The sequence below is a fragment of the Camelus dromedarius genome, chromosome 12 (genome assembly GCF_036321535.1).
Source record: "Camelus dromedarius isolate mCamDro1 chromosome 12, mCamDro1.pat, whole genome shotgun sequence".
In the NCBI taxonomy this organism is placed as follows: domain Eukaryota; kingdom Metazoa; phylum Chordata; class Mammalia; order Artiodactyla; family Camelidae; genus Camelus; species Camelus dromedarius.
In genome coordinates, this window is record NC_087447.1 from 64,456,588 (window position 1) to 64,467,855 (window position 11,268).

Consider the following 11,268-nt stretch of genomic DNA (forward strand, 5'->3'; position numbering starts at 1 on the left):
ACGTCTCCCCACCAACACACACACACACAAACAAAGTGGGAAATGCCCTATACTTTGAGGGCTACAGTATTTAGAGACTTCCACATTCAGGACTGTCCTATCTTCTGTCTACAGTGGTGGTGTTCTTTTCCTTTACTGAAACAATCTGGTTATCAGTATCTACATTGATACTTCTCTTTCTTCTGATTCTTGTCCCTTCTTTCTGTTGCTTCTCCCACACTTCTCGGCTTTCCAAAAAAAAAAAAAAAAAGGCTAATCTTGCTACTCGGGGCCTCTCTTTCCCTTCCAGCCGAGAACCAACCAATTAGGGCACAATGGACATAATCTTTCGATCTGACCATTCTTCAGTCGTTGCATAGAAAGTACTAAGAAGGGCATTCCTTTAGCGCCAAAGAGCTTTTTTTTTGTCCATCCCTGGTTTCTACCAGGTAAAGCAAAGCTCACAAAAATTAAAGAAGGATCATCTCCAGCTAGCTTAAGTCTTACTACAGATCTTACTCCGCTTGTGATGGGGTTACATCCAGATAAACCCATCGTAAGTCGAAAATATCGTAAGTCAAAAATGTATTTAAGACACCTAGTCTACCTTAAATGTGTTCAGAACACTTACATTAGTCTACAGTTGGGCAAAATCAGCTAACACAAAGCCTGTTATATAATAAAGTGTAATTTATTGGTTACTGTGCTTTAACCATCAGGGTCCAGACAGGTTGTAAGTATTCAGCATCATTTACTATGATCACATGACTGACTGGGAGCTCAGCTGGCTGCCACTGCTCAGCATCACAAGAGAGCATCTATACCATATCACTAGCCCGGAAGAAGATAAAAAAAAGTCACAATTCAAAGATACAGTTTCTGCTGAAAACCTATCGGTTTAGCACCATCACAGAGTCAAAAAAATTTTAAGTCAAACCATCCTGAGCTGAAGACCATCCATACTGTGGTAGCAGAGAAGGTTCTAGGATGTCATGGAAAGGCGCTAGGCAGTGTCTGCAAGTGATCCCCCCATAGAACAGAGATGACTGGGTTGTTCTCATCCACATTTTCTGCCAGTGGTGTTAGCCTGTTCTTCCCCGCTCCATAGACGTGCCAGAGAATTACTTTTCTATGTACCATACACTGCTGTCAGAAACTCTGGCTCAGCAGTTCTCAAATGTTTCGAACTTGGAACTCCGTCACACTCTGAAAAATTATTGAGGACTCCAAAGAGCTTCTATGTATGTGTGGGGTGTAACTGTCAATATTTACGGTTGAATTTACTGTAGAATTTTTTTAAAACAGGAAAATTGAAATGTTTGTTAATTCACTTAAAATAATAAATTCACATTTTTTTAATGAAAACAACCTTATTTTTCAAAACAAAAGAATAGTGAGAAGAGTGCCATTTACGCTTTTGCAAATCTCTTCAATGTCTAAGACCATTGGATTTCACATCTGCTTTTGTGTGCATTCTGTTGGGGTATGTTCTGACTGAAGGTACGCAAGGAAAATCTGGGCTCACACAGATATGCAGTTGGAGGAGGAAAGAGATAATTGTGAATATTTTGCTTTGCTACCACACCGAAACTCGACAAGTAGAGCTTCTTAAAGGTTAGTCACAATGTGGAATCTAATGCCCAACCAGTAAACCTAACTTTCTACATTATGTTAAAATTCATTTGTCTGTCTTGTACTTGGAATGGAACTTTTACCCAACGTTATGATTTTGATAAACAGTTTCTCAAAAATGAGTCAAGTGATCCTAAAAATTCAAGGGAAACAACTGACAAAACTCATTGGCAGTGGTAAAAAGAATGGTTAGATGGCAAAGATTATGTTCATTGTGCACTCATTGGTTGGTTCTGAGCTGAAAAGGCAAGAAGGGCCTGAGTAGCAATGTCTTTATGCATTGGTCACATGGAAGATACTGGTTCATTAAGTCATGCAGACCTTGACCCATTTTGTAATACAGCATCAAAAAAAAAAAATCATACTCATTAATCACTCGATCTCAAAAGGAGAACCGTTAAGAATTGGGAAGCTTTCAGGCTAATGCCAACAGATATACATTTTCCAAAATTTGAATTTTTCCTTGAAAGTTTGAATTTTATCACTGACAATGAGTATTGTCAGTATTTTTCCTTAAATTTTTTTTCAGGGTCACATTACTCATTCTTAAGAATATTTTTATCGAACACCCAAATCTGGAAAACTGAAGTTTGTCTAACAGGTGTTCTTTTAAGTAAAAATGGGGTTCATTTTAAAAGTGGCTCGTTCAGCCTGCAACTGAAAACAACTGCACAAGTTCAAGTTCTTCCCCCAGAGATAACCAGCTTGCGGGGCTGCAGAAGCACGCGGTGTCTTTTCATCACACCTGAAAAGATGGAAACCCAAGGGTCAGGAGTTAACAAAATTTAAATTTTTACTGCTTCTTCAAAGGGTATTCTTAAATGAAACTAGCATTCTTTCCCATTATGAGTATATGGTGGTGAAGAATACAGTGATTACAGTTTGACGTGACTCCCTTGGACTTACACTAAGGAGCCAACACGGTTTTACCGCCAGTGGTTTTGCATGGTGGAAAAGTCAGTAATCTCTTGCATGATTATGAGAGTGGTTTTTGACCACCCAAGCCTCCTGAAACGGTCTTGGATACTTCAGGGTCTGAAGATTATATCTGAGAACTGCCACTTTACCTCATTAAAGAATTAACCAAACAACTGTTAAAGAGACAATAAAAAAAAATAGTCAGCTAACTCTTCTCCTTCCCCTCCAGTTCATCTGCAATAACATGTCAGAGTGGCTGAAAGTCAAACCCCAACCAACAGAACCTGGAGAGTCTTAGGTACCCACAGGCAATCCACAGATGGCAAAGCTGAGAGGTGGGTGGGTGTTCCCTGACAACCTCAATACTGCAAGGGGCAATTCGAATATGCTTTTTAGTTTATTACAGAGATCGTATTAAGAATTAAATAGACTTTTTACTAGTTGTATGACAGAGACCATGTCTCAAATTTTCTCAGTTTGTGAGAATCAACTGATAACGTGAGAGCACTGTAAAAATGGTGAAGGTCTTCACAAACGTAAGTTATAACCCTGGACCTTCAAAAGGGAAAAAGAGGATGAAGAGATGGGGAGAAAAAGATTTAGAGATTTTTACTTCCATCGCTCTTCTCCTAAATTAAAATAATTAAAAATTCTTTGCTTTACCCTAGATTTGCCCCAGCTTTTTCTAAGCACAGTCATCCTTAATTCTTAGTCTTTCCAAACCAAATACCATGTTCCCTCATCTGCGGCACTGTCCGAAAAGGTCATTTTATTTTATTTAATTATTTAAAATGCCAAAAGCAAAGCACTGGATTACTGTTGGGGGGGGTGGGGTGGGGGGATGGGTGGAATACAAATATAAACATGCAAATAAAAAGTAGTATGTTGATCATTCTAATGAGAAGCATAATACGTTTACCTCTCATGTACAGGCAATAATTACACAGGACAGAAAAGTAAAGACCAACCAAATTAGTATGTATCGAAATATGTTGCCACAACACGTAAAGAGCCTGTTCTGGGAATAGGGAAAATACATTGGCTTGGCTTGCTTATATTTGGAGTCACGCTTTATGGTTTACAGATTACTTTAGCATACATTACCTCTCTCCAACTGTGCAGCAACCTGCATTTTACAGAGAAAACTAGACTTCAAGAAGTTAACTTACTTGCCCAAAATGAAAAGACCCATCAAAGACCTCACTATGAACTCATCTTGTGGCTTCTAGTATCACTATGTTTGCAGTTTATTTTAGCAGTTAATTTATTTGGTGGTGGGGAGGGTGTGGAAGGAGGAGAATCCCTTTTATAAATGATATCTTACATGGAACCTGAACTATGAAACACATAAATACACAAAACAGTGATTTTTATAAGTGTTTAGCTATAAACTAAAAATTACTGATTAATAAGTTTGTTTTCTCACAAGTGAAAATTGAACATGAGTAGACAGGTACAGAAAGGAATCTGTTTAAAAGGCTCATGGCTTCATTCATAATCAATGACAATCTTTCTCATCAATGTCTTACTAACAAAAAAGTTCAAATATATGTACAAAGGCAGCAGAACAAGTTTTAATTCGAGGCCTGCACAAGAATAATCTTGTAACAAAAGATTTGGGGGTAGTTGCATGCTTAAATTATCACTTTAAAATAATGTAAAATGTACTGAAAATTTAATCCAACTCAAGCATTTCTGAACCCTGAAGCATCTTAGGGCTCATAAAAGAAAAGTTTGAAAACCATTTCATAATGGCTTGCTGCTGTAAATTCACTGCTTGATCTCTGCTTAGTGTATTTTAAGATAAAACTAAGCTAAAAAACTACTTTTGACAATCAAAAATATGCGTGTAAGAAACCTGATTAACCAAGGCAGGATACAGCTAAGCCACAGTCAAAGCAATTCCATCCTATTGGCTGAAACATACAAAACTGCTTTCAACTGACAATTTTAACTATAAAAATGAGGTTCATAAGGTTTAGTCTAACATTTCCCATTTTATTCTTCCAGTCTCCTCACTCGCAAAACCATCAAAAATTTGTCAAAATAAGTGATTACATAAGCAAAGTGGAAAAAGTGCAATATCTACCAAAGATAATATCCCTGGAACTACCTAAACATATGAAGAATTTTTCAATGTAAAGTCCTCTAACTTAAAGTGCAGAGTTTTATTCACTTCAGTAGCGCTAACTGCTCAATACTCAAAATAAATTGTAATGTGCCACCTCCTATTTATTGGAAGATGAGTGGATGGACAGTTACCTACCTTTCTTAATGAAGTTTGGCACTCCCCATTGAAACGTATCTAGTTGTCAGTGGAATTTCTTCAAATAAAGTATGTTGCACTTCACAACGCATTAACTTTTCCAAAGTAAATAGAAGCAGTTCCTCTTTTATTAAAAACTTTATTGAATTATTTCATTGATAACAGAGCAAGTTAGAATATGTAGGAGTTATAGACTTGAGGATAGTTCTGTTTGTTCATTTCTTTCCCTGTATGGTTTACCTCTCCATTCTTTCCACTGACTTAAGGTTACCAAATTAGGTATATTCAATACTTTAGTAAGTCTCTTTATTTTGGAATACACTGAATCAAAATTATAAAGATATTTCTAAGAATATATGTAATTCTTATACAATATACAATTCCATTTTCAGATTTGGGGTTAAACCAAATTATTTCCTTTGAAGGTGAATTCAGTTTCACATGGCAACGAATGAAGCCACTTAGAGGAAAAGGCCTTGTGCCACATAAATAAAGGTGACTCTTCCCCCTTCAGAAATGAGAATTATAACAGCAAAGAGTAATTCACAGTGGATGTGCATGAGTTTCATTCTTCCTTCATCAACTACACTGAACTAAAATTCAAAACACTATGATTCACTTGGTTATTACTGAACACTTTATTAAGTTGAAAACACAAAATAAATCCAGAGAATCCCATTTTGAGAGTTATAGATGAAATCTGCTTAGAGTTATATACTTTCTATCAAAAAGAAAGCCATCTCTTTATTAGAAAACACTTGCATGCTATTTTTAGAACCATGAAGAATTTAAAATGCTAAACACTTGATATCTTTTAAGAGTACTTAAAGCGCTCTTAAAAAGCTGCAAATGTTGCCAAGTCATGTCATAACTGGCTCAAACAATCCCATTTCCATCTAAAGTTATTTCATGCTACTAATTGAATCAATATTAAATGCCTTGGAGCAACTAAAAACTGGAATATTGGCAGAGGTGTGCATAGCAATTATAAAATATGAAAATGGTGAATATCCATTTTCCATACACAACCTCTTTCTTTTCTTTTAATAATGGCTAGAAATGAGGATGTTCTTTCTAGATAAATAGAAACAGTTTCTTAAAAGCTAAGAGAAAGAGATAAAGATGTCTCAAATGCTAGCAAAGTGTCATGGGTCCACGGCCATGGTTCCCTCAAAAGAAAAACAAATCTGAAGCCTAATGCCACCACTAAACATTTTATTCATCTACCAAATTGCCAGAACCATTAAAAAAAAAAAAAAAGTCAACACAGCTCTTTTTTTCCTTATTCAGTGAAAAAAAATTACCTTTTTTTTTAAACCAGGCTTGAGTTTAATCAAACATGTCTCAAATGACACTTTTTTTTCATGACAAAGATGTAACATCACTTTGAAAGTCAGAAAATCATCATCATCATTTTTTTTTAAAAAGCTAAATTCAGATGACATATGGCCCTGAAGTGAAAGAGTTAACATTCAACTAAGCTGCTCTGCACTTCTGATCCATTACATTTCTCACAAGCTGGCCTACAATGAGCTGAGCAAGTATCAACTGTAATTTGATCCCAGAGTTTATGGAAAAAAATAACTGCACATACTCAACATGCACATTTAATAAAAAATCTGTTTCAAGAAAAACATACCCGATAAACACAATTTAAGGCATATTTAACTGTTTGATTAACTTCAAGTCTGCAATCCCTTTGCTTTCTTCTTGCTCTCAAATAAAATTGGGGAGGAGGGGGAGCAGCAGCCCTACTGCAGGGAAAAGAGGCTTGAAAAACAACTTTGATTGGCACTTGGCCTGACCCACAGAGGAAGAAAAACAGTTTTTGGACAAAGAGAGCAAATATTTGAGCTTGCTTACTTACATGCTTTCTTTCTTTCTTTTTTTAATATATAAAGAACAATCCTAATTGAACTGTATTTTGAGAAACTGACTTAAAAGGGTGCCGTATTCATCTGAGTCTTTCAGCCCCGATCATTTGCACAGCTCAGCAATTTTAATTCATTTGTACTGGACAAACTGAAGCACCTTCACTACTGTTTCCACTTAATGAAATGTAAAAATAGAGTCTGGAGAAGAATAAACTGATTATAATATTACCCAGTGGCGGCTGTTAAAGTCTGATTAAAAGCTTTTCTTGGTCTAAAGTGACATCTTTTCAACGCGCCCGCCCCCTCCCCCTTAACGGAGCGATGAGGCCAAGTAAGCTAAACAATACTGGAGTAAACTTTCTATCAGTCGCTCTGGGAAGCAATAAGCTGATTGTGCGTCTGATTCTTCTGGAGCAATACCGGGGTGCGGCGGCTGGGGAGCGGGGGGACCAGGGGTAAGTGCTAAAAAGGGATAACTCACATCCACTGCAGTCTCCTCCTCCCCCAACCCCAGCTTGAGGAACTGTAAGGTCGAACAGCATTTCCCATGGGCATGAAGTTCAAGCTGCTTTAGCAGTTCCTTTCAGGATCGAACTGTAGCCACAAGACGACCATCAAAAGAATGTAAAGGGGGTTGTTAGGGGAGAGCACGCAAGGAAGGCAGAAGCAACCGAATAAACAGAAACAACACCCGCAAGAGTTAGGCACAGCAAGAAGCGAGCCAGGTTCCTCGGGTACAGACCAGGCAATTCTGATTTCACACGGGCCTCCACCAAGAGCACCGGGAGGAGGATCGAACAGGTCCGTCCCTCTCTCCGCCCAAGAAGCAGGCCGAGGGGTGGGAAGGTGGGGAGGTGGACCGAAAATCAGAACACAGGATCCCCCTTGCCCACCCCCACCCCCCCAACCCCCAACCCTTAGGGACTAGCATCTGTCCCGGAGGAGATAAAAGCCGCAGCAGGCTAAACCCTCCACTCTCAACCCATGCCCTCTTTTTGGGTCTCGGCGTAGGGAAGGTGCCCCGGGATCCCCTTGAGTCCTGCTCCAAGAGTGCGCCCTGGAGCCGAGCTGCCCGAGCCGCGGCCGGCAGGAAGCGCCCCTCTCGGGCCGGACCCCAGGCCGAGCCCGTACCTTCCGCAGCACTTTCCGGCAGTTGGTACAGAGCAGGTAGTTGGCGGCGGCCGACGGGCTGCTGCCGCCCCGGTTCATCGTGGCTGCGGGCACCGAGGGCGAGGGCGAGCGGCGGGCCGGGGCTGGGCTGTCACTGCGGTCGCCCGCGCCGCTGCGGGGTCGGACTGTCCCCCCGCCGCCGGCAGCTCTTCAGCCTCAGCCTCCTCCGGGCAGGATGTCGGGATGGGAGACGACGGCCCGAGAGCGAGAGGCTGCCGGACAATCGCGGCGGCTGCCGAAGCGACGGCGGAGACGGCGGCGGCTGCTCCTCACCGGCCCGTTGTTCCACCCGCCCCCATCCTCCAGACCCCCGCCCCCGCCAGGCTAGGACTTGCAGCCGCCACCGCTGCTGCCGCCGCCGCCGCCGCCGCCGCCGCCGCCGCCGCCGCCGCCGCAGCGCCTCAGTGCGGCCCCGCCCCCGCCTCCCCACCACTTTCACCTCCTCCACGCTCGGGTACCGCCCCCTCCCGCCAATCGGACAACTCCGGCCACACCCCCGGGGCGCTAGCCCACAGCCAATGAGCAGCTACAGCCCGGCTGGGAGTGGCGCCGGCCAATCACAGAGGCCGAGGACGCCTTGAATCTCTGGGCAAGTTAAGTTTGTCTCCGAGGCTCTGAACTGAAGGGAGATGGCGGGTTAGTTAGGTAGTGGGGTGGGAGGGAATATAGTTTGTGCTGCTCCGCCAATAGGAGGGAGAGGGTGTGTCTTATGCAAATAACCCCAGGAAGGCCAGTCCCTCCCCTAAGGCAAGCCGAGGCCCCTGCAGAAATGGTGAGGGAATGAGATGAATAACTGGGAGCTTGAGCTAGCTTGTGCATCTAAGACTGAGCTAAATATTTCCTGATTCCTTGAGAAAGAGGGTAGGGGTAGGGGGGCTAAAACGTTCATACCATCAGGGCAGTGGTTAGGCTTTCTCTTAGCCAAAATCTTAGCTTAGCTGTAAAGAAGACTGCAGTCACGTACCACTTTGCATCCAAGGATCTCAAAGAACTTTATGCATCATTTACCGTGAGCCTTGTGTTGCAAAAGACCAGTTACCTGAGGCTTCGGCAGGGGGTGGAGGATAGATAATTAAGTATGTATACACCATTAATCGAGTTCGAAGGCGGAAAAAAGGACGCAAAATCTGCGAGTTAGCAGTTTCCTTCTCCATCTAAAGCCCCTTCTCGCAGTCTCTCAGCAACCAAAATTCCTTTATTGTACAGCACGAAAAGACCAAAGAGGTTTGTCTTCCACCCAAAACTCCTTCTGAGGCAGCTGGTTAGGTAAATGCAGAGCACAGAGCTCTGCTTGGGAAGGAAAGTTCAGAGAACAAACTGCCATTTAAAACTGTTGGGCTAGACCTGCCTCTTCCAAAGCTAAAAATGGATTCAGGATTTTGGCTTTCACGCTCTGGAGAGAGAAGACAGATGTAATTGGAGAAAACTCTGGCTGGCAGGGGGGTGGGGGTGGGGGTGGCGGACAGGAGAATGGGGAAGCAAGGTCTCCCGAGGGGTTGGCTAGCAACGCGCATGCAGGTCGAATGCAGGTTCCCGACGCGAGCCGCCCCGAAACCTGCTCCCCAGTGAGAACAAAGGCAGGCGCCAAGCGAGAACCTGATTGGTGCCCGGTCCTCACCGGTGTGCTCCGACCCCGGAGATAAGTTGCTATGCCCATTGGCGCGGAGCTCCGTGCTCACTGGCGCCCCAGCTCCCCACCCGGCCTTGGCTGGGACCACAGAGGACTGCGCGTTATGACATCACCTGTTTTCGCTCTTTAGAACACGATCAGTATTCTCGGCTTCTCCTTTTTTAAAGGTCTCTAGTGTACGAGGATTTGTGAAGGCCTGCAGTTGGCAGAATGTTTCTGTGGAGATAATTTTAAAAGGCGGTTTCACTGGTTTGCTTTTCTTTCTTTTCTTTTTCTTTTTAATTTAAAAAAACTACCCTGGTTTCCTTAGGGGATTCAGTGTGGTGTTGTGATGCAAAATCAGAAAGGTACACTTGGAGGAGCTAGCAAGTTTAGCATATCAAAGCTATTAGACCAAATTGTGTGGTTGAAACTGCCAATCTCCTCATTTTTCGACAGCTGCCTTCTCTCTGTCCCTTTTAAAGACCAACAGGCATACACCAAGTCTACACAAGGAACAAAGGAAATGGAAATCTGCCAGTGTCAGGTTTAAATAGATTAAAATAGACTGGAAAACCCCCAAAGGGTCTAAGTTATGTGGTTGGGTAAATGTGTTGATCTACTTAACTAGTGACAGCTAAAGGTCGCTTGATGCTGTGTAGACGTATAGAGCCTAGAAGAGCAGCAGTGTGGGGATGGTGCATAACATTCAGTTAGAAGAAACTGCAAAAGCAAGAAAATTCAGCAAAGGGAGAAATACCACGTACCCTTCAATGCAGAGAACCAAGAAATCCAGGGAGAAAGAGAGTTAGGAAGGCACAGTTTTCCTAAGAACTGAAACACATATGTGTGTCCCCATTTAGTGGTAAATTTCTTGGGCTATATTCCTGGCTGGTAAAGTAGGCTTTATGTGAATACATTTTAAAGGGAAGGAGAAATTGAAGGATGAAGTGAATTTTTGTGTAGAGACTGAATTTTCTCAAACAGTATTTTAACTTCAAATTGTTTTTAATCGTATACTTTTTATATAATCTTTCCTTTTATTTCATAGCTCAAAACCTTTCACCATGAAGTCCTTTAAGTTCTTCAAAAACTAAATCTCCCAGAAAGGAAGGCCAAGAGAGGCAGCCTATACAATTATACCCTCTAACAGAGATTGCTAAAAGGAATCTCTTCATTGATCTATGGTCATATATGTGTATGTGACCAAATGATGGCCCTCTGTACCAAATCCTCCAAACTTTTATAACGATGATTATCTACAAATCATTTATTTGGCAGTTAACCAAGTACTGTACTGTAACCTTTCTTCTGTTGGGCCATGATATATGTGTGGATGAAACATATCTGAAATCTGCAGTTCAGCAACTCATTCTCAATGCATAATGACCACCCTTTCTTCTAGTTCTCATTCCCACCATGCTTTTTCTCCCTTCTCATGGTAATGTTCAACTTCTACCCCTTCTTTTCTCTTCCATTCCTCACCTCGCCTCTCTTTCTTTCTTCCTAGCCAGCCTGGATACCAGAAGGAGACTGTGACTTACAGAATAAGGGACTTGCAAATCCCAGATCACATTGTTAGTGAAGAGGGAAGGAAACAAAAGCCTATTCTTTGCACTTCAAACAGAGCAAGGAGAAACTCCGCCCCTTTTGTTGTCTGGTTTGTCTAAACCGAGAAAGAACTTTAGGAAGGTAGGATATGGGTGAAAATTACAACCACGGCCGAGCACTGCTCCGTAATTTAAAAAAAGTTTTTCGTTGTTTTTATTTTTGTTTGGGGCAGGGGACGTAATTAGGTTTCTTTATGTATTTTCATTAAT

General features: G+C 42.0%; 1 protein-coding gene across 2 annotated transcripts in view; it reads right to left on the reverse strand.

Annotated features, from left to right (window-relative positions):
- Nucleotides 1-8,163, reverse strand: part of SESN3 (sestrin 3) — a 70,257-nt gene extending 62,094 nt beyond the window's left edge. Inside the window, exon 1 of one of the 2 annotated variants that reach the window (XM_031460603.2) lies at nt 7,801-8,163. In XM_031460603.2, the coding sequence (XP_031316463.2) occupies nt 7,801-7,878 (78 nt within the window). In that variant the 5' untranslated portion in view covers nt 7,879-8,163. The remainder of the gene's footprint in view (nt 1-7,800) is intronic. The other variant, XM_031460604.2, reaches the window with a different exon arrangement.
- Between the last annotated feature and the right edge of the window lie 3,105 nt (nt 8,164-11,268).